Source organism: Ovis aries, chromosome 24 (genome assembly GCF_016772045.2).
Source record: "Ovis aries strain OAR_USU_Benz2616 breed Rambouillet chromosome 24, ARS-UI_Ramb_v3.0, whole genome shotgun sequence".
Taxonomy (NCBI): Eukaryota; Metazoa; Chordata; class Mammalia; order Artiodactyla; family Bovidae; genus Ovis; species Ovis aries.
In genome coordinates, this window is record NC_056077.1 from 19,102,590 (window position 1) to 19,128,540 (window position 25,951).

At 40.8% G+C, this 25,951-nt stretch overlaps 2 protein-coding genes across 16 annotated transcripts in view; one reads left to right on the top strand and one right to left on the bottom strand.

The window, feature by feature from the left end:
- The window catches only part of REXO5 (RNA exonuclease 5), a 60,302-nt gene extending 44,215 nt beyond the window's left edge, over positions 1-16,087 (top strand). The window contains exons 13-20 of one of the 2 annotated variants that reach the window (XM_004020820.6): positions 399-503; positions 987-1,124; positions 5,104-5,196; positions 9,102-9,318; positions 9,571-9,755; positions 10,896-11,014; positions 14,160-14,237; positions 15,804-16,087. In XM_004020820.6, coding sequence (XP_004020869.3) covers positions 399-503; positions 987-1,124; positions 5,104-5,196; positions 9,102-9,318; positions 9,571-9,755; positions 10,896-11,014; positions 14,160-14,237; positions 15,804-15,846 — 978 coding nt within the window. In that variant the 3' untranslated portion in view covers positions 15,847-16,087. The remainder of the gene's footprint in view (positions 1-398; positions 504-986; positions 1,125-5,103; positions 5,197-9,101; positions 9,319-9,570; positions 9,756-10,895; positions 11,015-14,159; positions 14,238-15,803) is intronic. The other variant, XM_012104209.4, reaches the window with a different exon arrangement.
- The window catches only part of DCUN1D3 (defective in cullin neddylation 1 domain containing 3), a 63,770-nt gene continuing 49,643 nt past the window's right edge, over positions 11,825-25,951 (bottom strand). For all 14 annotated transcript variants that reach the window (XM_060405805.1, XM_060405804.1, XM_027961572.3 and 11 more), the window contains one exon: positions 11,825-24,903. In XM_060405805.1, the coding sequence (XP_060261788.1) occupies positions 24,420-24,903 (484 nt within the window). In that variant the 3' untranslated portion in view covers positions 11,825-24,419. The remainder of the gene's footprint in view (positions 24,904-25,951) is intronic.

Below are 25,951 nucleotides of genomic sequence, written 5' to 3' on the forward strand. Positions count from 1 at the left end.
TTGTTTCACCCAAGCCTTCTGTGCCCCTTGGTTCCCTGCCCTTCAAAGTCTCTTGCACCTCTTCTCCCTCTTTATTCACAGGCTTGCAGCAGTGTGGGGTGATGGTAGCTCTGTTGGAATTTAACTTGTTTCTTTACTTAGAGGTAATTTGAAGGTTGTAATAGTCTGCTTCTTAGTAATGCTAGAGATCTGGGTCATATGTGATTCTGTTCTTTTTACTGATTAGATGGTTTTTTATAAGGCTGTGTGGTGTCACCATTTTTTTTCCAGACCTTGAAGTCAGCCTTGCTTTTTAATATGGGTAAGAAGACAACCATTGTTTATATTACTGTGGCTCACCTCCACAAGCCACAATAGACTAGATTCTTGCCTCATCCAGGCTGTGCTGTTTTCTACAGGTTCTTGAGCAGGCTAGAGTGGAAATCCCCCTGTTTCCCTTCAGCATCGTGCAGTTCTCTTTTGAACCCTTTTCACCCAACCTCACTGAAGAGATGAACAAAAGGGTAAGTGAATGGGTTCTACTAGATGATTTATTTGATGACATTATAATCTCCTCCAATTAAGGAAAGTAATACATACTTATATTAAGTTTACTATATATTTCTCTAAACTTTTTGTATAGGTATATTACCATTTACATTTTTATGATGGGAATCAGACTGTATTCTATTTTGCAACTTTATTTTTTCACTTAACAGTATATCTTAAACATCTGTTCATAACACTATATAATCTTTGTGCTGCCTAGTTTTCTATTGTAGGATATACCTATTAATTTCAGCATTTGGATTTGATAAAATTTTGTTATTCCAAATAATTATGCCGTGAAATCCCTGTAAACAAATCCTTGTACATTTGACAGGTGTTTGTGTTGAGAAATTCCTTGAAAGGATTTATCCCATATTTCAACTTATGGTTTCTTTAGATTTGACTTGATTCTCTTTCCACATCCATCTCCTCACTGTATTCTGTTGTTTCTCTTGTAGATAAAGATTAAGTGGACAGAGATGTCAACTGTCTACGCTGGGCCATTTAACAAAAATTGTAACCTCAGGGCTCTGAAGAGGCTGTTTAAGAGTTTTGGTCCAGTCCGGTCAATGACTCTTGTTCTTGAAACACATCAGGTAATGAGACAAGAAAACTTAGATTTTTGACCTTCTAATCTATTGTGGTAAATTCAGATGCCTTCTAGGGCCACTCAGATACTAGTGATGTGAGCTTGACTGTCACCAACTGGAATATGAGACATGCTCTGTTTCATGGGAACAGTGTTGACCCACAAGAATGTGTGCCCAGTATTGACAAGATCTGATTTTTTGAGAATCAAGAAATCTGCCAATACTCATATTGCCTCCAATTTTCTTAAATATCATGTTCAGTTCAGTTTCAGTTCAGTCGCTCAATTGTGTCTGACTCTTTGTGACCCCATGAACCCCAGCACACCAGGCCTCCCTGTCCATCACCAGCTCCCAGAGTCCACCCAAACCCATGTCCATTGAGTGGATGATGCCATCCAACCATCTCATCCTCTGTTGTCCCCTTCTCCTCCTGCCCGCAGTCTTTCCCAGCATCAGGGTCTTTTCCAGTGAGTCAGCTCTTCGCATCAGGTGGCCAAAGTATTGGAGTTTCAGCTTCAACATCAGTCCTTCCAATGAACACCCAGGACTGATCTCCTTTAGGATGGACTGGTTGGATCTCCTTGCAGTTCAAGGGATTCTCAAGAGTCTTCTCCAACACCACAGTTCAAAAGCATCAATTCTTCCGTGCTCAGCTTTCTTTATAGTCCAACTCTCACATCCATACATGACCACTGGAAAAACCATAGCCTTGCCAGACAAAAATTTTATCTACTGGTTTAATGTATCTTATGTACATTGGGTACCTGATTGTGACCTCAGCTTTAAATGATAAAATGCCCTTTCAAAAAGACCAGTAGCTTCCATGTGTTGTAAGTCTGTAGGGCTTAAAATCCAAAGTATGCTCATAACTGGGTTAAGATATCGGAGGAACACGACCTCTTTTCTTGTTGCTATTAGCTCTCAAATCTCTTGGAGTTAAGGTTTGTTTATTAGTTTGTTGCATGTGTTAGTGCATGTTCAGTCACTTCAGTTGTGTTTGACTCTTTGTGACCATATGGACTGCAGCCCACCAGGTGCTTCAGTCCATGGGATTCTCCACTCAGGAATACTGGAATGGGTTGCCATGCCCTCCTTCAGGGGATATTCCCGACCCAGGGATCAAATCCACATCTTCTGTGTCTCCTGCATTGCAGGCAGATTCTTTATCACTGAACCACTGGGGGGAAAAACCTGATAGTTTAATTACTTTTACTTTTTAAGAAATAATACTTTTACTTTTAAGAAATGGTTTTAAAAACTCCTACTTTTTTAGAAGGATGTAATGAGCAAGCCTCCATCTTCACGGTTTAGAAGAAGTTGAATAAAGACAAATTGTTATATGAAGCAATAATAACATTATAAGCTCAGTACATAGAGACAGAAAACCATGAAAAGAATTGAAAATAAAAACTTAGAATATCTGTAGAATTATATACAAAAACTGGTAACAATGAGGGCCTCCAGGGAGAGAGGAACTAGGTGATTAGAAACAGGTTAGGGGAAGACTGTTCACTATAAATTTTTAGTACCTTTATAATTTTGACATAGGTAACTGTTTTCTGGTGCAATAAACTATTACATGTAATGTCTATTCAATATAACATTATAATAACTATTAAGTTTAGTAACTATTAAAACGAAGCAAAAATTAAAGTCTCCATAGTGATCTAAGTGCAGAATCCTAGGTGTTTAAAATGTTCTTTCCACAAATATTTTATTAATGTCTTTCCTACACCTAAAAATAGAAATAAAAAGATCATCCCTGGGAAGATAGAATGAGGGATAGAAAGGGTATGTCAAGGGACTGTAACTTGTTCCTTTAAGTCTTATTATTTTTTCTTTCTTTTTGTATAATACACATACAATTTGCCTTTTTAGCCATTTTTAAATATAGTCGAGTGTTATTTAAGTACATTGTCTTCAGAACTTTTTCATCATCTCATACTGAAACTCTGTACCCATTAAACAGTAACTCCCCAGTCCCCTTTACCCCAGTCCTGTTAAATACTATCATATTTCCTGTCTTATAAATTTGACTACTCTATATTACCATGAAAGTGGAATCCTACAATATTTGTCCTTTTGTGTCTGGCTTGTTTCACTTAGCATAATATCTTCAGGGTTCACTCATGATGTAGTACGTATCAGAGTTCTTTTCAAGGCTGAATTATATTCCATTGTATGATTATACCACATTTTGTTCATCCATTCATCCATTGATGAATATTTGAATTGTTTCCACCTTTTAGCTATTCTGAATAGTGCTACTATGAAGTGAGCATGGATGTAAAAGTATCTAAGTCCCTGTTTTCAGTTCTTTTGGGTATATACACTAAAATAGAAATTCTGGGTTAAATGATAATTCTGTGTTTCATTTTTTGAGGAACTGCCATACTGTTTTCTATAGCAGATGCATCATTTTACACTTGCACCTGCAATGCCAAGGGTTTCAGCTTCTCCATATTCCAGCTGACACGTGGTGTTTGTTTTTTTGGGGGGGAGTGGAGGGGTGGGGACCCCATGTGGGATCTTAGTTCCCTGACCAGAGATCAAACCTGTGCCTCCAGCATTGGACACACAGAATCCTAACCACTAGACCACAAGGGAATTCCCCCAACACTTGGTTATTTTTGTTGTTTTTGGTTTGGGGGGCATTTTTTGTTTTGATCCATCCTAGTGGGTGTGAGCCAGGGTGGCTTCCCTGATGGCTCAGAGGTTAAAGCGTCTGCCTACAATGTTCGATCCCTGAGTTGGGAAGATACCCTGGACAAGGAAATGGCAACCCACTCCAGTATTCTTGCCTGGAGAATCCCATGGACGGAGGAGCCTGGTGGGCTACAGTCCACAGGGTCGCAAAGAGTCAGACACGACTGAGTGACTTCACTTCACTTCACAATGGATGTGATGTAATATCTTGTGGTTTTTCTTGACTTCCATCTCCCTAATGATTAATGATGTTGAGTATCTCTGTATGTTTATTGGCCATTTGTATATCTTCTTTGGAGAAACGCCTCTCCAAGTCCTTTGCCTATTTTTTAATTGAGTTGTTTGATGTTTGAGTCTTAGTAGTTCTCTATATATTTTATTTTTTAATTCTTATTTATTTGGCTATACCAGGTCTTACTTGCAGTTTGATCTTTGTTGGGACATGCAGACTTTCTAGTTGCAGAATATGGGATCTAGTTCCCTGACCAGGGATCAAACCCAGCTCCCCTGCCTTGGAAACACTTAGCCACTGGACCACCAGGGAAGTCCCCTATATATTTTGACTCCTTCAGTAGATATGTGATTTCCAAATATTTTCTCCCATTCTTTCTGCTGCCTTTTGACATTGTTGATGGTTCTTCCTTGATGCACATTTTGATTTAGTTTTCTCTCTCCTTTTTTTATTTTGTTGCCTGTGTCTTTGGTGTCATATTCAAGAAATCATTGTCAAATCCAATAAAATGAAGGTTTTCTATGGGAGCACCTTAATCTCTATGATGATGTTATGGCTTAGACTATCACATAGATTCAGCTATTCTGGTTTGATCAAATGGAAAAGCAGTAAATTTGAAGACACAAATCCAGTGGAAGAACTTAACCTCCAGAAATTTGTGGGAAAGCTGCTTATTTTAAAAATTAAGCTAATAAGACAAATGGGAATCTCTGTCTGTGACTTAGAGTGATGACTTTAGTGATTAATATAAATAATATAAAAAGCAATTTAGGTAGTAAATAATTCTGTTGCTTACCCCATAGCACCCAAAGAGAGAAAGGCTTCAATTTTAAGTGACAAATTTAAGGTTATTTTCTGAGAAACCAGGTCCTGCATGTGGTGATTCTACTTAAAATGACAGTTTGTGATCACTGTCTAGCTGAGCACAGCAGGGACATCCATTCTGGTGACTTTGCCACTGTAGTGTAGGGGGACTCTATTCCCAGCCCCTTCTCTGGCAGTTTGAGCCTACAAAGCCAAAGTAAGAAAATCTTGGTGTTCCTGCAGCCACATCTCTGTATACAGTATGAAGTCCTGGAAGCTGCCCAGCTGGCCATAGAGTCTTTGGATGGCGTCCTGGTAGAGGGTTCCTGCATCAAGGTAAGGTCACCAGAGAAAGCATAAAGTAGTACTCTTCACTCAACCCTGTATTTTCCATATCCATATTTACTCAACCTTGTATTTACAGTGCTGTAAGACATAACAGCTTAGAAAAGCACCCTTCAGAAGCTTAGACATGAGACGTTCTATTATGGAAAGGCTTCATCCAAGCCCGGTATTCTTATAGTGGTGACCTGGCACATGATAACTTTCATTTTTGTCAAAATCAACCTGGGCTACATTGGCATTGTTCTTCTACTCTTTATCACTCAGTTCAGTTCAGTCGCTCAGTCGTGTCTGATTCTTTGCATCCCCATGAATCACAGTACACCAGGCCTCCCTGTCCATCACCAACTCCCGGAGTTCACTCAAACTCAAGTCCATAGAGTTGGTTATGCCATCCAGCCATCTCATCCTCAGTCGTCCCCTTCTCCTCCTGCCCCCAATCCCTCCCAGCATCAGAGTCTTTTCCAATGAGTCAACTCTTCGCATGAGGTGGCCAAAGTATTGGACTTTCAGCTTCAGCATCAGTCCTTCCAATGAACACCCAGGACTGATCTCCTTTAGGATGGACTGATTGGATCTCCTTGCACTCCAAGGGACTCTCAAGAGTCTTCTCCAACACCATAGTTCAAAAGCATCAATTCTTCGGTGCTCAGCTTTCTTCACAGTCCAACTCTCACATCCATACAGGACCACTGGAAAAACCATAGCCTTGACTAGACGGACCTTTGTTGACAAAGTAATACCTCTGTTTTGAATATGCTGTCTAGGTTGGTCATAACTTTCCTTCCAAGGAGTAAGCGTCTTTTAATTTCATGGCTACAGTCACCATCTGCAGTGATTTTGGAGTCCAGAAAAATAAAGTCAGCCACTGTTTCCACTGTTTCCCCATCTATCTGCCATGAAGTGATGGGACCAGATGCCATGATCTTCATTTTCTGAATGTTGAGCTTTAAGCCAACTTTTTCACTCTCCTCTTTCACTTTCATCAAGAGGCTTTTTATTAGTTCCTGTTCACTTTCTGCCATAAGGGTGATGTCATCTGCATATCTGAGGTTATTGATATTTCTCCCACCAGTCTTGACTCCAGCTTGTGCTTCTTCCAGCCCAGCGTTTCTCATGATGTACTCTGCGTAAAAGTTAAATAAGCAGGGTGACAGTATACAGCCTTGATGTACTCCTTTTCCTATTTGGAAATAGTCTGTTGTTCCATATCCAGTTATAACTGTTGCTTCCTGACCTGCATATAGGTTTCCAAAGAGGCAGGTCAGGTTGTCTGGTATTCCCATCTATTTCAGAATTTTCCACAGTTTATTGTGATCCACACAGGCAAAGGCTTTGGCATAGTCAATAAAGCAGAAATAGATGTTTTTGGGGAACTCTCTTGCTTTTTCGATGATCCAGCAGATGTTGGCAATTTGATCTCTGGTTCCTCTGCCTTTTCTAAAACCAGCTGGAACATCTGGAAGTTCACGGTTCACGTACTGCTGAAGGCTGGCTTGGAGAATTTTGAGCATTACTTTACTAGCGTGTGAGATGAGTGCAATTGTGCAGTAGTTTGAGCATTCTTTGGCATTGCCTTTCTTTGGGATTGGAATGAAAACTGACCTTTTCCAGTCCTGTGGCCGCTGCTGAGTTTTCCAGATTTGCTGGCATATTGAGTGCAGCACTTTCACAGCATCATCTTTCAGGATTTGAAATAGCTCAACTGGAAGTCCATCACCTCCACTAGCTTTGTTCATAGTGATGGTTTCTAAGGCCCACTTGACTTCACATTTCAGGATGCCTTGCTCTAGGTGAGTGATCACACCATTGTGATTATCTGGGTCGTGAAGCTCTGTTTTGTACAGTTCTTCTGTGTATTCTTGCCACCTCTTCTTAATATCTTCTGCTTTCTGTTAGGTCCATACCATTTCTGTCCTTTATTGAGTCCAGCTTTGCATGCAATATTCCCTTATATCTCTAATTTTCTTGAAGAGATCTCTAGTCTTTCCCATTCTGTTGTTTTCCTCTCTTTCTTTGCATTGATCGCTGAGGAAGGCTTTCTTATCTCTCCTTGCTATTCTTTGGAACTCTGCATTCTGATGCTTATATCTTTCCTTTTCTCCTTTACTTTTCACTTCTCTTCTTTTCACAGCTATTTTTGTAAGGCCTCCTGAGACAGCCATTTTGCTTTTTTGCATTTCTTTTCCATGGAGATGGTCTTGATCCCTGTCTCCTGTACAGTGTCATGAACCTCCATCCATATTTCATCAGGTACTGTCTATCAGATCTAGTCCCTTAAATCTATTTTTCACTTCCACTGTATAATCATAAGGGATTCGATTCAGGTGATACCTGAATGGTCTAGTGGTTTCCCTACTTTCTTCAATTTAAGTCTGAATTTAGCAATAAAGAGTTCATGATCTGAGCCACTGTCAGCTCCCAGTCTTGTTTTTGCTGACTGTATAGAGCTTTTCCATCTTTGGCTGCAAAGAATATAATCAGTTTGATTTCGGTGTTGACCATCTGGTGATGTCCATGTGTAGTCTTCTCTTGTGTTGTTGGAAGAGGATGTTTGCTATGACCAGTGCATTCTCTTGGCAAAACTCTACTAGCCTTTGCCCTGCTTCATTCCGTACTCCATGGCCAGATTTGCCTGTTACTCCCGGTGTTTCTTGACTTCCTACTTTTGCATTCCAGTCCCCTATAATGAAAAGGACATCTTTTTGGGGTGTTAGTTCTAAAAGGTCTTATAGGTCTTCATAGAACCGTTCAACTTCAGCTTCTTCAGCGTTACTGGTTGGGGCATAGGCTTGGGTTACCATGATATTGAATGGTTTGCCTTGGAAATGAACAGAGATCATTCTCTTGTTTTTGAGATTGCATCCAAGTACTGCATTTCAGACTCTTTTGTTGACCATGATGGCTACTCCATTTCTTCTAAGGGATTCCTGCCCACAGTAGTAGATATAATGGTCATCTGAGTTAAATTCACCCATTCCAGTCCATTTTAGTTCGCTGATTCCTAGAATGCCAATGTTCACTCTTGCCATCTCCTGTTTGACCACTTCCAATTTGCCTTGTTTCATGGACCTAACATTTCAGGTTCCTATGCACTATTGCTCTTTACAGCATTAGACCTTGCTTCTATCACCAGTCACATCCACAACTGAGTATTGTTTTTGCTTTGGCTCCATCCCTTCATTCTTTCTGGAGTTATTTCTCCACTGATCTCCAGTAGCATATTGGGCACCTACCGACCAGGGGAGTTCCCCTTTCAGTATCCTATCATTTTGCCTTTTCATACTGTTCATGGGGTTCTCAAGGCAAGAATACTGAAGTGGTTTGTCATTCCCTTCTCCAGTGGACCACATTCTGTCAGACCACTCCACCATGACTCTCCCGTCTTGGGTGGCCCCACACGGCATGGCTTAGTTTCATTGAGTTAGAGAAGGCTATGGTCCATGTGATCAGACTGGCTAGTTTTCTGTGATAATGGTTTCAGTGTGTCTGCCCTCTGATGCCCTCTCGCAACACCTACCATCTTACTTGGGTTTCTGGACTCTTATCACTACTTAGATCCAAATGGTTTGTTTGTTTTATGGTTGCCCTTTAGCTTTTAGGGAAATCAATGGTATCTTAATCTTATGTAATTAAACCAGAATTTCATTGGTGTAGAAGGCAGAGAACTGATTCCCATTGCAGGTGGTGAGGTGAAAAGGAAAGGTAAGAGAGTATTATTTACACAAAAATATTTACATTTTGTATTTATTTATCTATTTTATAAGTTTCTACCATAGTCCTTTGGGGCAGTTATCATTAGCCTCTGTATATAGATAAGGAATCTGAAGAATTAAGTTACTTGCTAGTATGTACCAGGCGTGTGGATTCTAGCACTAATGCCATCTTTCCTTGGTTAGGTGCAGAGGCCTGTGACAGAACTCACCCTTGATTGTGACACCCTTGTGAATGAGTTGGAACAAGATTCTGAGAACCGAGGTACTATATACCTGTCTGGAGTGAGTGAAACCTTCAAAGAACACCTGTTGCAACAGTGTAGCCTCTTCCTGGGCCTGGAAGCTATGATCTTGCCTAAAGATCTTAAAAGTGGAAAGCATAAAAGATATTGTTTCTTGAGTAAGTCTATGCCACCAAATATAGCCTTGGGGAAGGAGATTAAAGATGGTGATAACATGAGATCAGAGAAAGGAAATGTTTACCAAATAGGCTCTCCTGGGCTGGATCAGGTCAGCATCTCCTGATTTTGTCCTTCTTCCTTGGCTCTGGGTGAGCTCCAACTTGGATGGTGATCAGTTTTGTTTTGGGTTTGTGGTGGTTTTTTTTTTTTTTTTGGTCCTTAATAACAGAACAGAGTATTCTTGTTTTCAGGGTTCAAAACATTTGGCAGTGCCCAGAGGGCCCTCAACATTCTCACGGGCAAGGACTGGAAGCTGAAAGGCAGGCATGCCCTAACACCCAGGCACCTCCATGCCTGGCTCAGGGGCTTACCTCACGAATCAAGGCTACCAGGGGTTCGTGTCATACCTCCCCCTTCGGAGCAGGAGGCCTTGCAGGTGAGTGAGTTAATGAGTGTATCCTGGGGCTTGAGGGGAAGGGTAGCTCAATACTTTAGTTTTCTTGGTCTTGGTGTTGGCCTTCTTATATTTATGGAAATTAGTCATGAGAGTCCTGGCACTAATCTTCACTCTCCCGCTTTTTCCAGCCCTGGACACACCTTTCTTTCTCCAGGATATCTCATACTTTGTCTCCTCCAAACTTGCTAAAATCAAGTTTTCGAGGTGGCTCTCCAAGGGATTTTGAGGGGTTGATACAGGAAGTTGGAGAGCTGGACAAGTCTTAAGTAATCTACGGTTTCCTGCAGTGTATATATACAGAAGATGATTTTTGGTGGTCATAGGTGGACCTCATTTTTCACTTTTTTTTAGTTATGAACTTTTTTTTCTAACATTTATTTAAGGTAACAATCATGACATTGAACCTATGATTACATGGATAGTATTATTTTAAAAGTGAAAGTGAAGTCCCTCAGTCATGTCCAACTCTTTGCGACCCCATGGAATGTAGCCTGCCAGGCTCCTCCATCCATGGGATTTTCTAGGCAAGAATACTGGAGTGGGTTGCCATTCCTTCTCTAGGGGATCTTCCTGACCTAGGGATTGAACCTGTGTCTCCTGCATTGCAGGCAGACTCTACCATCTGAGCCACCAGGGTTCCCTAGTATTACTTAGATGAAGCTAAGGAAGAAGGTGATTCACTTTAAAGAAAACCATTAGGGAATATCCAGCAGAAAGGTGAAGATAGGAGGTGAGTGGCTTAAGTTTGGGAAACTCTGCCCTAGTCTCATGTCCCACATTTAGCAGATGAGAAACAGAGATGAGAACTAGTGAATGATTTACCCAGGTCACAAATATGCTTAATAGCAGAGGCCAGACTAGAGCTCTCCTTAGTGATTTGGTTCCCCTAACTCAGGGCCCTGGAAGATCCATCTGGAGGAATGGACAGCAGCTGTCCTAAACTGACTTGAAAGCCTGGGGAGGCTGGGATGGGCCGGGAACCCTATAGTATAGATTCTGGCTTCACACTGAGGATTTGAACAGAGCCTTTCCTGGGAGCCTGAGGAGGAATGTTGACGTCTGTCCAAAAGTGAGCAGTGGGTACCCTGGCTGAGTGTCTATATTTGGCTTTGATTCTAGATGCTGAAGGTGGACCACCCAAAGATAGCTGCCTGGCACTGGGGCCGGAAGATAGGAAAGCTCTACCACAACCTGTGTTCAGGCACCCTCTGCCTGATCTTGCTGCCAGGAACTAAGAGGTAAGGACTGAAGGGTTGTTCCTTCATAATTCTGACCTCTGGACTTAAGCTTTTATTGGAGAAAGGCCTTTGGTTGATATCCAGGCACATAAATGAAGACTGAAATGAATCATCTCTTTAACTCTCACAGTTCTAAGAGATAGGTTATTGTATTCCTATTTTCCATGTATTTGCTCTTCTATAACTACATTTTGTGGTCCCTCAAGGAGATGGCTCATACCAGTTTAAAAGGCAGAGATCTTAGATCCTACAGCCTCTCTAGAACAAGAAGCATTTGAGTAAAAACTGGTCAAAAAGTTCTAGGCAAGGCACAGGCTCAGATGTGACCAGAGCCTACCTTTCCCACATATAAGGAACGTGTTCCTGTCTTCCCTGCCCTTTCCCCCATTACCAGTTCTGTTAACTTTTAAGAGATAAGGCCTGTTTTGTTGATTCTAAGCCTGAGGAGTAGTGGAGCAGGACTCTGGGTCTAGTGCCAGCTGTATCACTTAACTTTTCTGACAAGTAGTGGCCAAGCCACCTTCCCATTATGGATCTATTTCCCTTTGGTAAGATAAGGGATTTAAAATAAATCAGTAATTTTCAAATACTTTAAACTATAAAAATGAAAGTGTTAATAGCTCAGTCATGTCTGGCTCTTTGCAGCCCCATAGACCTGTAGCCCACCAGGCTTCATGTAATTTCCCAGGCAAGAATACGGGAGTGGGTTGCCATTCCCTTCTCAAGGGGATCTTCCCGACCTGGGGAGCGAACCCGAGTCTTCCGCATTCCAAGCAGATTCTTTACCACTGAGCCACCAGGAATCAGTTCTTTAAACTATAAAACCCTTTATTAAAGAGAAAAATTTTGATGTTAAATCTTTACTGAGGCATAAAGATGAACAGTTCTGAAATGGGTGAGTAGGTATATGAATGAACATGTGTACTGGGGGAGGAGGGAAAGAGGGCAGTGGCTCTTTTGAAATAAGCAGTTTGAAAATCACTAGACTGTATTATTTCTAATAAGTCCCTTAAAATTCTGACATTCTAGGATTATTTCACAGGCCTAGGGTTCCAGGTGGTGAAACATGAATGCCTCAGGCTTTGAATCCTGGATCAGAAGTTAATTTCCTGTCATAAAATTCTTATAATATGTATTAGGGCTACTAGTGAAACAGGCTACCTGCTGGGCAGCTTATGAGAATTACTGTCTCTGAGAAACAGAAATAATTACTAGGTGTTTACAGCAAAATAAAAATAAAAAAAAAATCTTGGACTGATACACTTGAAACAGGCTTATAGGTAGACTTAATAGTAAGAGGTTAAAAAAGTGACCCAAAATTGCCAAAGAAAAAAAATGCTTTTTGGTTAACAGTGTGGTCTCTAAAAGGGGCAAACTTGAACTTGCCTGGACCTAGTTCTATGGAGGTTGAGGTAAAATAGGCAAGTCTTCATGTACCAAGTAGAATACTTAGCTTGTAAGTATTCTACCCCCATTGTATAGGTAAATTAAGCAAGAGAGGGTCAAAGCTTCCTTCTTCTAGAAGTGGTTGGGATGTTCTCAGGGGATGAAGGCTTAAGAGGCGGGAACATTGAGTCAGGGAGCAAAAAAGCTTAAGTTCTGACTGAGGCAAAGGTCCCAAAGGCATGTTTGACAAGTCAGGAGAAAACTGGAAAAAGCAAATCCTGTAGTAACAAAACCTGATGTTAGTCCTTTGTTTCAAAAGTTACACTCTCATTTCTGTAGTCATAATGATCTGTAGCCAGCAGCAGGAGCATGTTATTTCCCCAAGCTATAAGCCTTCTGTGTGACTGACTGCTTTTGGCCTCTTCTGTGCAGTGTCTCCATGATGCCAGCAGATAACATTTGGGAAAGAGTAAAAGTGGCTCAGGAAGGAGTAGCAAGGAGAGTAGAAGGTTTTCCCTCATGCTGGGAGCTTGACTCAGCTCTTAATAATTACTGCAATTCATCAAACCCTTAATAAATGTCAAAGTACTGCTAAGTGTTTTACATGCAGTTTTGGTTAAGGTTATTGCATCTCCATTTTAATAAGATGAGGAAAAGGCTCAGGTTAGGCAACTTGCCTAAGGTCATACAGCTAGTAAGTGCACAATTAATACTTGAATTATGAAGTGTGAACGGTTACTTGTTCAGTCATGTCTGACTCTTTGTGACCCCATGGACTAGAGACCACCAGGCTTCTCAGTCCATGGGATTCTCCAGGCAAGATTACTGGAGTGGGTTGCCATTCCGTTCTCCCAACCCAGCGATCGAACCCTGGTCTCCTGCATTGCAGGCAGATTCTTTACTGTGTTTGAATTATGATTGTCTTTAATTCCAGAGCCGCTCTCCAGTACTCAGAACTCCAGTTCTCCATACCCAAAAGGCCTGTGGCTTGTTAGCTTAGTTCAGACATTAGGTGGAGACAGATTCTGTGTTTGTCTTTGCTCATTTCTGCCTCCTCCGCCTTGGAGAGCACCTCAGCCCCTCACCCAATTCCATGAGTATTCACTATGATGTCGTAGGAAACTAAAATATATCAGGTGGCTTCTAAATTCTATGCAATGTGCTAGGTGTTTCACAACATAATTAAAAGTTAACATAAAGTTTTTAAACAGTGCCTGGCATGTGTTAGGTGCTACAGTAGTTTTAGCAAAACAACATTCTAACAGCAGTTTTAAAAGGATTCTGATGACAGACTGTTGTTACCTACAGCAGTACCTACTCAAGGTACGTAAGCTGTTTGGGAGGAGTAAACGAGGACACATCTACAGTTCTTACTGCTTGACTTGCAGTAAGTGCTCCATCGACATTAATATTAGCTGTTAGAGTCTACATTCCTTCCCAAAGCCTCGTGAGATAGTAATTTAAATATTTAATATTTCTTTATCATTGAAGAAACTGAGTTTGAGATCATTCACCCTTAGTTGAGATGTGCCTCACATCTGTTAAGTGGCAGAGCAGTGATTTGATTCTGGGCATCTGGGACTAGTCAGTATTCTTTCCACTGAACTATTTTCAGCAGGCACCTTTCCATAGGCTGTCTACCTACCTGACCCTCACCCCCATGGCACACACACATACAAAAAAACCGTTTCTCCTTTACCTTACTTTTTGTCAACAGGGTTGAATGAATGGTTAACTGTCTACTCCTCCTCCATTACAGCACTCATGGATCACTCTCTGGCCTAGGACTGATGGGAATAAAAGATGAAGAGGAAAGCACCACTCCAAATATGTGTTTGTGAGTCTGCCCACCACTTTCCAGGTGTCATTTCTTAATCCCTTGTGGGCAATGGCAGAAAATGTGGTCAGGCTGCAGGCACTCCACAGGCTGCCAGACCTCTCTATATAGCAGATAGTCTAGTCCATTTATATGGCATGTACAAATTTTCAATAAATACCTAAAATTCAAACCTCATCTTAAGAGTGAGGGGAGGCTACCAGTTTGTACTTTCTTTGGTGTCAGTGGGTTTGTATACAAGTATTCTAGCAGGTGCTTATTTCATGTAGCACTCCTATTAAATGGTATACTGTATATAAGTAAGGAAACCAGGAAGAGAAAACCCAGACAGTATGTGGTTTGTCAAAGTTGTAACATCTGTGAAGCAAATTTCTGTAAGGCAAACTACCTTCTATTGAATGACTGTTATAAAATTGAAAGAAAAAGGCTGACTGAAAATCTGGCAGGTCCACAGAGGAAAATAGAAGGCTCTTAGCTTTTACCAACCCAGGAAACCCTCTTTCAGTTCAGTTTTTAGGAACGCTTCCTTCCAGAGTGACTGCAGTGTTACCCTTTACCAGTAGGTGCCTCCAACACCAGCAGTCCTAACTTAGAAGCTTCAATTTCAGTTGAAAAAACCTTTGCTTTTTAAAAAATTAACTTTCAAATTATCAACATTCTGTGTTGGAAAGGACATGGGCACAGGCACACACAGTTCCAAAACTGATAGCTGATACTAGCTGCCCTTCTGGAAAGATGAACTAATCTGTCAAGCAGTATGTATCATTCCAAAAAGCTCTGTAAATTGCTCCCTACCCTGGGACCCAGCAGTTCTACTCCTAGAGTATTATCCTACAGTAACAAGATAGTTTCTCAAAAACATGTATGGAGGATATGCTAAAGGGTTATTTGGTGGAATTCTATTCTTTAAAAATTATGTGTGTGTGTAAATAAAATTTAGTGAAAGATCTACAAGCAGCAGCAGACCTCTGGATCCAGACTACCTGACTGTGAATTCCAGCTTTCCTACTTTTAGTTGTGTGAACCTGAATAAATTATTTAACACCTCTGTGCTTGGTACATAACAATGGTATACATCTTACAGGATTGTTGTGAAGATGAGATTATGCATTCATAGTATATCATAGGTTGTATAATGCATGGAGAGTTACAGAATACTCTGTATAGTTGAGTAGAAAAAAGATATGCATAGGCTTGGAACAAAACCTGGAAGGCTATATGGCAAAATATGAACAGTTTTTATCTCTGGCTGGTGGGACTGGCAGATTCAGTTTTACCAAATGCTTTTCTGAAAGTAGGCTGGTTTGTTTTTTAAAATCAGCACATATTTGTTTTGTAATCAGAAAAAAATAATTTACTTAAAATTGGTTTACTTACAATTACTTACTTACTTACTTACTTACTTAAGTACAATTTACTTAAAATTGCTTGGGCATTTGAGTCCGTGTTTAATCCTTTAAATGCAACTTCCACAAGATTTGAAAGTTGGGAACCAGAAGCTAGAACTGAAGAGCTTGATTTTGGATTGAGATACTACCATTTGAAGTTCCCTTGTAAATTCCCTAGGTGGACTGCTGACCTCAGCTGCAAGGCCTTGAGAACATCTTGAAACAGTGTTGCTGGATTCTTTCCTACTGCAGAACTCCAAAGCTGTGGGAGTTTAGCTGCTGTTTACCTCTTGAGACTCCAGTCCTGAGACACAAAATAAATGTCTGCATGAAGGTTGGCACTTCAGCTCTGCTGCTGGGCCAGTCACTTAACCTTGTTTGAGCCCATTCCTACAGCTCTGTAAAATGAGGATGTATCTACTTTTAAGGATATGAATATTCAAAGATTCAGTTTGTGAAAAATGACTTAGTGGAATGTGTTATGAGTTATTTTCCCTCTCTGAGCCTGTTTCCTCATTTAAAATTTTTTTTCATTTTGGCCACAGCACACACCTTGACAGTTCCCCAAACAGGGTTGACCAGGGATTGAACCCAGGCTACAGCAATGAAAGTGCAAAATATTAACCACTAGACCACCAGGGAACGCTGTTTCCTCATTTTAAAGATGCCAACATAATTACCTACCTAATAAGGTGGTTATGAGAATTAAATTAGGGAAACCCTACATTTTATTGAGAATCATCTTTGAACTGCAGACTCACAGAACAGATCAAGGCTCCCCGTGCCAAGAGCACTCCCTTTGCTCCTAGGGGCAGCCAAGGCTTTCCTTTTTCTTGATGGGTGGGGTGAAGTTTCCCCATGGGCCCCCAACTCTAGAACTCTGCAGAGATAGGCCCAGACCATAAAGTCTCTTGAGGCTCCAGTCTGCACACATTGTTCTTTCTGATGCTCCCACCTTTTGGAAGCCAAAGCTGCCAACTTGGCCTCTTGCAAAACACATTCCATTCATAAGTGCGTTTGTACATTTTTCCTCCCACACCCTTCTAGGCAGCCACTGCTGAGCTGCCAAGGCAGCTGCTAGAGAAGCAACTTCTCATTTGGGGGAAAAAAAGCAACTTGAAGGATTTTCACAGAATACTTGGTTTAGGCTTTGAACATACTACTCCCAAACTTTCTAGCCTCCTCACCCATATGGGGTTGTTTAGTAAAACACTCAGCCATGTTACTTTCATTTCCTTCTGTCCCCCATTTTGTAAATTCTCATCTCTGTTATGAAGGAAACCCATTAATGGAAACTTGAAAAATCCAGAAGTTAAAATCATACCTAATCCCACCAGACCACTATTTTACAATCTTCTATCATGCATTTTCCACTATTCAAAAGCAGTAATAGCTGCATAATATTCCAACATTCTGATGTGTGCCATAATTTCTAAACCAGTCCCAAGTTATCCCCAAATGATGCTGCCAATTATATCCTTGCACATCTTTGGCAGATAATTATTTCTTGAGGAAAAATTCCTAGAAGTGAATTTAATTGGGCTGAAGAGTATGAACTACTGAAGGTTTTTTTTAATTCCAGAAAAGTTTTTACCTTGCTAGCATTTTTTCAAATCTCTGTCAATTTGATAGATTTAAAAGTTTTTCATTTTAGGTTTAATTTAGGACTTAAAATCTATTTATTCAAATACCCTTTAGATTGTCATCTACTATTTTTTCCAGAAGCTTTTGGCCAATTGTTTTTCTTTAGAGTTGTCCATATCCTTTGCCCATGTTTCTGTTGTCTTTTCCATAATGAATTTTCCATTCTGAATTTTTAAGTTCTCTCTACAAATGTAGTGTTCATTTGTCAATTATTGCAAAAATGTTTCTAGTTTTTTAAGAGTTTTAGAAGTCTCTTCTTGTCTATAATGATATTGTTCTATTTGCTTTTATGCGTAAAAAGTCTTGACTGATCCAGAGATAAAAATTTAATATCCACTGATTATATTACATATTTTTTAAATGATTTTTTTACACATATACCTTTATTCCTCCTAGAACTTACTTTGGCATAACTTTTCACCAAATATTTATATTTTATCCAATTACTCATCTTTACTTACACAGTAAAGGAGGCTTTATTGTAGTCTGTGTATTCAAGAGCCTTATGTCTGTGTCTTTTGTCCTGTCTCACACTAGTACCATATTATTTTGTAGCTCTGTATTGTAATACACTCACATTCTCAGCAGCAACACCCCAGATAAACATGGGCCCAGAGTCCTCATCAGCACGGATTACAAAACATTAGCGTTAGATGCTCTGCTGCTGACTGCATTGCTGCCATATTTCACTAACTTTCCCAGCATCCCACAAGCTAAGAAGAGAATCAAGGAATATTACATAGGAAGAATGTAATAGAAGAGCCTTATAGCTTTCATAAGAGAGGGCATCCTTGGAAGTAATAGCAAAGGAGGTGGGAGAGGTTAGGCTGGCTCCCTTGCCTTAACTTCCCAGGCAGAGTAACCCTTTAGGGTCTAGGTCAAAATCCAGAGTTAGAGAATGACTTCCAAAGCTAACCCAGCCATGTACTTTGGCAGCTGGATTTGAGGGGAAGGAAGAGGCCAGTGCTGAGTTAGTTGACTACAGTACTCTGAACCCTCAGAACTACTTTCAGTATACCATTCCACATACTTATCTGGTAATAGTATTAGTTGCTTATCCCGTATCTAGTCAAAAATTGGTTTTTAGCCATATAGCACCATGACAACACTTTGAATAAATGGTCCCGTATTCTATACAAGCACCCAAATCAGTAATCTTCACTTTATTATTTCCCATACCTCTTATTTGTAAGGCCCTGATTGGGCTCTTTAACTCAAGAAGCCAAAGAAGACACAAGTTCAAGAGCCAACTGACAAAATAAGTCCATTTTTTAAGTGAGGAAAATGTCATCCCCTAGATTTCCTGATGGCTCAGTGGTCCAGAATCCACCCATCAATGCAGGAGACACAGTTTCAATCCCTAGGTTGGGAATATCCACTGGAGAAGAAAATGGCAACCCACTCCAGTATTCTTGCCTGGGAAATCCCATGGACAGAGGAGCCTGGCAGGCTACAGTCCATGGGGTCGCAAAAGTCAGACATGACTTAGTGACTAAACAACAAGGTCTACTACAGTTAGACTTCTAGAGTGTAAGAGCCAGAGGGAGCCATTAGGGACCATGTTATTCTAAGCCCACCATCCTCCCAATTTGGCATAGGGAAGTTGAGTCCCCGAGAGAGGCAGTGACTTTTGAAAGGTCATGTGACCATTCCAATCCTCCTAATATCTGGATTCCCTGCATTACCTAACAGCCTTTGGAAACCTTAAACTTTGTGTCTTAGATGCTTTATAAATCATGGATGTTCTTTTAAATCCTAACATTGATAGAAATAACCGTCTCTCTTGATTTTATAGATGACTAAAAGGAAACTCAGAATTTCACTAACTTGCCAAAGATCACAGAACAGTAGCACCTAACAGTTTTCAGCTTGCCTCCTTTGCCTTAATCACTGCCAACCTAGTAGATATAGGAGCCAACTATTAAGAGTTCTAATTCACTTTTTATTCTTCATGGGAATCCACATCAGTTGGTAAGACAGTTTAGGTAGTGGCCCTGTGAGGGCGCATTTGCTTCTTGCCTGTAAGTACTGGGACTTGAAAAGCCATTAAACTTGGTGAGTGGGAGATCAACATCCATATATGTAGCTGGGGATCCTGTATGATCTGGACGGTTTTCCAAAGCACAGGATTTGCCATCCATTATGTTGGAAGAGGCTCCTGGTGGGTAAAGCTCACCCCAGAATGAAGTCACAGATATCTCTTTGTTTGGGGGGTGGTTTTTTGTTTCTTGCAGAACTGTCATTAGTCAAGTAAACAAATTTATTAAGTCCAACAGCAGATTACCTTCCAAATAAAAAAGTAGACAATAATGTGTGTAACAAGTTAATAAAAATATTCAAGGAGCCATTTGGAGAGTGCAACAGTGCAGAGAATACAAATCAAAGTATTGACTTTTGTCAACAAGTTTGTACAACTTCAAGAAACAGACACGCTGGTCACAAACCAAGAGGAATCCACAAAGGTGGAGGGTCACATGAGCAGTGGACTCATCACCTCAGCGGGATAAGGCAGGGTATCTTATTTGTAGGACGAGTTTATCCAAGCCCCATTTGCCTATTGCTTCAAATCCCTCCTTTGAAACCTAGAATCATATTCATTAGTGCAACAGGTAAGAGCAATTAATAACAGACTCAAGGGGCTAGGACCAGGGTCAGAAGGAAGACACTTCTCCCAGAATAAATGTGTTGGGGGAAAAAACCACAGCAGCTGCTGAATGGCTTCCTTTGGCAATATGCAAGATTTATGTTGAAAGTTGTAGGGAAGGTGGGTGGTAGAAGAGCAGGCTCAGTTTTCAAAGAGAGGAATAGGGAGAAGGATGTGATAACTCCAGCACCTGAATCAGAAACAGAATCTGATGGTTACTCAATTTTGTTTTTCAGTGAGGAAAAACACCTGCAGATCCTCAATGTAAGGCAGTGCTAGTCAAGGTTAACCTGGATAAATGCTAATGATTACAACTTAACAAAGGTGTAAACTCTGAATGGGGAGTGGGCGGGAAACCCCTCTATATGATTCAGAAAACTGTGGAGTAAGAGGAGGATCAATGTTACATGTTCTCAAATGAGTCCCAATTAACACTTTAATAACTTAATAGTCCTTTTAGTCCATCTTGTTTAAACAAGGGCTTCCCAGGTAGTGCTAGTGGTATAGAATCCACCTGCCAATGCAGGAGACATAAGAGACGCCAGTTCAATCCCTGGTTTGGGAAGATCTCCTGGATGAGGGCATGGCAACTCACTCCAGTATTCTTGCCTGGAGAATCCCATGGACAGAGGAGCCTCGCTGGCTACAGTCCACAGGGCCACACAGAGTCGGATATGACTGAAGTGAATTAGCACACACGCACACATTTAAACAAGATACTCTGAATCCCCCAGGGAAGACCTTTGTCAGTTAGGCAGTTAACAAGATGTTCAGGTCATCACTAACCAAACAGACACACAAGAAGAGTGGCAAAGTGGGCTACTACAGCAAAACAAACCTAGCAGCAGCTTTCTTCCAGCCTTTATACCTTTGGGGCTCACTGCACTGAAGACTTTACTTTCAATGCAAACCAAACATGGCCCAAAATACAGATGTTTTGGTTTTTAAACTTTTATACCAGATCTTTCTCTAAGTAATTTCCCATCACTATTTAATACAGTTTGGTGTAGTATACTATATGCAGCCATCACATGAACCGTGGAGTCCCACACCCTGCAGGCTCCAGCACTGAGAACTGAATTTCCATACTGTTTTAAGACCCACTAATAAATGTGTGGCTTAATCCTTTCTTCCTCTCCAAGAAGACTAGTTTGTGCCTTCCTTAGGAAAGTTTAATATTGAAAACACTGCCTTGTACATTTTCTGTTGGATTTCCTTGAACCTGAGGGCTTGGCTGAAATTTGGATCTCTACCTAGCTCTACATTTTTTTCTTACCAGAAGGGTAGAAATGGAATCTTGAACCAAACTCACACATGTGAGCACATCTGGCAGGGAGAACTGCTGAGGCTAAGTACAGCAAAGTTTCATTACAGGAGGCAGGGTTAAGGAGGATACATTCACATTTGGCAGGTATAGGGGAAGAGCAATGCAGTGAAGCACACTTCATCTCATATTGCTTTCTAATCAACTGCTAAAGAAATACCGTAGAAGCTCACACACAAAACTACTGCCAAAAAACAACTACCCAACACACCCCGTTTGTTTTAGTCGCTCTGGTATTTGCCTGTTTTCTAAATAGCATCCACATCCTGCCCCTGACCAACCACCACCACATCACTCTGGTGTCCTATTGTTTAAAGTGAAGTGTGCACTGGCTTACCTGAGGGGCATGCATTGACCTCTTCAACACAATTACTGCTCACTCATTAAGCAGCAAACCTATCTATAGGTGAAGAACAGCAACCTCTCATTTCCCAGAAGTGTAACTGCAAACCCTACACACACACTCCATCTTGGATTCCTCTGCAGAAAACTGCTTTTCCTATAGCCACGAGAAAGTCAAGCATTGGTCCACGTGACTGCATAAGCTTGAATTCTTTGCATCAAAGACTCAAACTTGGAAGGAAACTAAGTCCCTCCCTAACCACTCCCTTTTCACGTTTCTAATTTGCATTTGTTAACAAACAGACCATTAAATATATAACCAAAAATATTTAAATGGCTCTTTGTTGATGAGGAAGCTGAGTGTTTTTTTTAAAAATCCATCATAGCACACCTAATGCATGGAATGCTTTCTTGTAGGCTGGGGAAGGAATCCAGTTCCTCCAGAGTCCTTAAGATACTCAGCACTTTGTGTCCTCTCCATACACCCTTCTGATCTGAGACAGAAAAAGCTTTACCTGGCTAGAAGCAGCTTGCTAGGTTAAGGTTTTAACCTTAACCTCTGCCCAATCCAGAACTGAGGAAAAATGGGGTTGTAAATTGACTTGGATGAGATGGCAGTCTCAATACCTCAGCCTAGGTACCTTGACTTCAACTGAGCCCACAGAACCTGCTAAGACCCTTAGAAACTGTCTACAAGGATCTGTGTCTTAGGCTAGAACAAAGCCAGATATCTGGACTGGGACCTTTCCAGCAGTATTGCGAACTACTGTGGCTGACTTTAGTTTCCCATCCACTCCTGTAAAGGGGGCAACTCTCAGGGTTCGGATTAAAAAATATATATATGTTCCCTATGACAATACCAATTTTACAAAAGCATTGACTGCAGAAGCTCCTTAAATCATCTTTGTAAAGATGGGAGCCCAGAGCCATAGGTTAGTAATAAAAGAACTCAAAATAAGCAATTCCTGCCCAGGCTAAGAAACATATACCTGGGAGGGAGATGGGGGGTAAGTTGAGGGAGGAAACTCCAAATATTTAATAGACAAACTCTCACTGCCTCAAGAGTATAAATATTTTTATAAATTTTTATTTAAAAATTCCCTTTTCAATCTGTTCCAAAGTATTGGAAGCTGAACGGTACAAGTTCCTGCCATCCATCCTTCCAGTACAGTTTTATGAAGACATTGTTTTTTAATGGAAAAATAAGAGGACCCTCTACTAAAACCAGGTAGGACCAGTCAGCTCCTGTGTGGCAGTTTAGCCTAAGCTGGCCTTACAGAGCAAGCACGTGGAGGTGTCTAGGGAACTGGGACTCCCTTTTGTGAGGAAAGGACTGAGAAAATTCATCTTTAATGAAAATGATCTAAGTTCAGATTCAAAAGCCTTCACTATGATTCTCCCTGACACTCTTATACTTTGTATATTGAAGGCAGCTCCCTTTTATAGCTAGTTTTAGCAGGCAAAGAAACAAAGGAATATAGATACATATATGTGTATATATATATATATATTATATAGGTAAAATATATACATATATATGTATATATACATACTTGGGGGTAGGATAAGGTGAGGAGGGTCATGTAAACCTAAATAGTCATCACATTACCCCAAATAAGCCTGACATTAACAAAGAAGAAAATAAATAACTTCTGGGGGTTAAGTGATAACACAGGTGCAGCAAGAAGGGAAAGGGCACACATTTAACTATTAAATACACTTATGTATTTGTTTGGCAGAGTTCAGGCCAACCCCAGGCTCCTGCACTTGCCAGACAAGTAAGCTGATGATACTCAAGGAAAAAAAAAAAAACAACAAAATTCAAGCAGAGCTCCATACCACAGTTTTCCTTCAAGTCAGTTGGCCGGCAGGCACAGTTTTCCGACCACCAGGAACAGAAACTTTGGCTCCAAAGCAAATGAAAAAAAAAAAAAACAACAAAAAACGTATTTCCACTTACAACATGAAAATACAGAAAATTCATCAAAGAAAGAAAACTATCAAAGTCTACTTCCAGCAAAACTGAGGTAGCACTGCTTTCTCTGCATTCAATGCTTAAGTGGTTCTCAGTACAATGTGTTCTAACAAAACTGCTCACTTGACTGACAGGTGTAGCATGTTGATGGATAAACTCAACATGAAATGCAATAGGTCAAAGAAGGAATGAGCAAGAAGTGAGAAAAATAAAGAGTTTCAGATAAATTAGCTTAAAAGGGGGTCGTCACCAGACTACAAACGCTCTTGGCCGGCCTTGGCTCTCCAAGAACTTTAAATCGCCTGGGAATTAATGCAATGTGGTTAACAGTTAACACTGCTAATTCAAAATTCAACTCTGTGTAAATCTTTAAAAGTAATTATTACAACCTAAATTCAACCATGTAAACAGCACTACACACAGTACAGACCTGCCCTGAAAAACAAGAATATGCAAAACTGAGATCTGGCACTATCATTTTATAATGATAATTCAACCTAACTGTCCCATTCCCTACTACCTGCTCTACACCCTCCCCCACCAAAAAAAAAAAAAAAATCTAACTTGTGCAAGAAGTGGCAGGCTTATTCTATCTGAAGGCTTCAAAAAAAAAATATACAACATGTAGCCAGGTTCAAATATTTTGGGGGACCCCTCCCCAAAAAAGGGAAATAACCAAAATAACCAAAAGTGAAGAAAGTGCCTAAAACAGGATACAGCATTTTAGAGCCCTTTCAGATACAAGGCAGAGAAAGGTGTAAAGTAGAAAATATCCGGATCTTCAGTAATTTCCAGAAAGGTCCAATTCCTTGGTTGACTGCAGGGCAGCAGGCAGATCCTTGCTGCTGCTCCTGAGACAGAGCCACTAAGTCTGCTCCTCGGGACACAAGCCCTCGGGCCCTGAGCTGAGTGCACCTCTCCCTTCCCCTTCTCTTTTCCTTCGCTCCATTTCCCACTCCACAAAGGTATCGAAGAGACTTGGCCAGGCCTCATCTTCGCTGTAGTTGCTGAGGTCAGGGCCAATCACCTGAGTGAAGTTAAGGAACATATTCCAAGTGTCCCTGGAGATGCCCTTGATCCCCGAGGGGTTCTCTGTTAGGAAGTTTAGCCACTGGTCCAATACCGGAGGATTGTTCTGGGTAAAGACGAGTTTCCACAGGGCAATGGCTATTTCTCGATGCAGTGACCGCTGCCCTTCTTCAGAGTCCAGGCCAAACTGAAATGTAAACCGGTAGAGATCCTTGAATTTATCCTCTTGTTTGGCTTCTGTTAAGAGGCTAGGGAACCGTGCACAGATCCCATCAATGCTGTCTGCACTTATTGCTTTGCAGCCATCAAAAAATTCCTTCCTGCAACAGGAAGGAGGGGCACAATTAATAATTGCAAATGATATCATTTACTGAGAGGCGATACAGTATCATAATTAAGAGCATAACTATGAGGCTGTCAGGATTTGAACTCCAACTCCTCTACTAATTGCGATCCTATTTCATCTGCCAAATGGTGAGAATACTACCTTACTTCATAGGGTTTAACTAAACAAGTTATTATATCAACTTCTAATAGTGCCAGGCAGCTGATAATAGTTCATTCATTCATATATTCATTTTTCTAAAGCTAAACTCAAAGTCTCCTGCTCTGTGCTGTTTTTCATTCTACAATAGTGATTAAGCTGTAGACTTTCCTTGGAGATGGGGAGGGAGTCTTCCTGTTTTCCTTTTGATTCTATAGGGGTTGTTTGTTTTGGGAATATTTTTGGTTACTGCCAAGGAAAATTTTTGGAGTCCAAAGATTCTGGATGAACCTGGGGAAACTGCCACTAGGGATCAAAGTTCTGTTACTAAAAAGCAAAAGTTGTATGCATATTTTTTAACATCTCTATCTAACACTTCTGGCTTACAACATGGTCTCACACTGATCATGTTCTTCAAGATTCTGTATGTTCTGAAGATAGAACATCTGAGATCTGCTGAGTAACCTACCCAGGGACTACAAGTTTTATCTAGGGGTTCTCAAAGTCAATTCTTCTTACTTATAATCCAGTGCTCTGCAAACCACACTTTGCAGTGACCCTGCCATGTTGTCTCCCACAAATAATCTCTATCAGGATGCATGATCATAACAATGGACATAACTACAGGTTGACAGGACTTCCCAGGTGGCTCAGTGGTAAAGAATCAGCCTGCCAACGCAAGAGATATGGGTTCGATCCCTGGGTTGCGAAGATCCCCTGGAGGAGGAAATGGCAACACAGTCCAGTATTCTTACCCAGAAAATACCACCGACAGAAGAGCCTGGCAGGCTATGGTCCACAGGGTCAGAAAGAGTTGGACATGACTGAGTGACTGTGCACACACACACTAGCTGATAACTGGGGCCAGTTGTCCTTACTGGCAC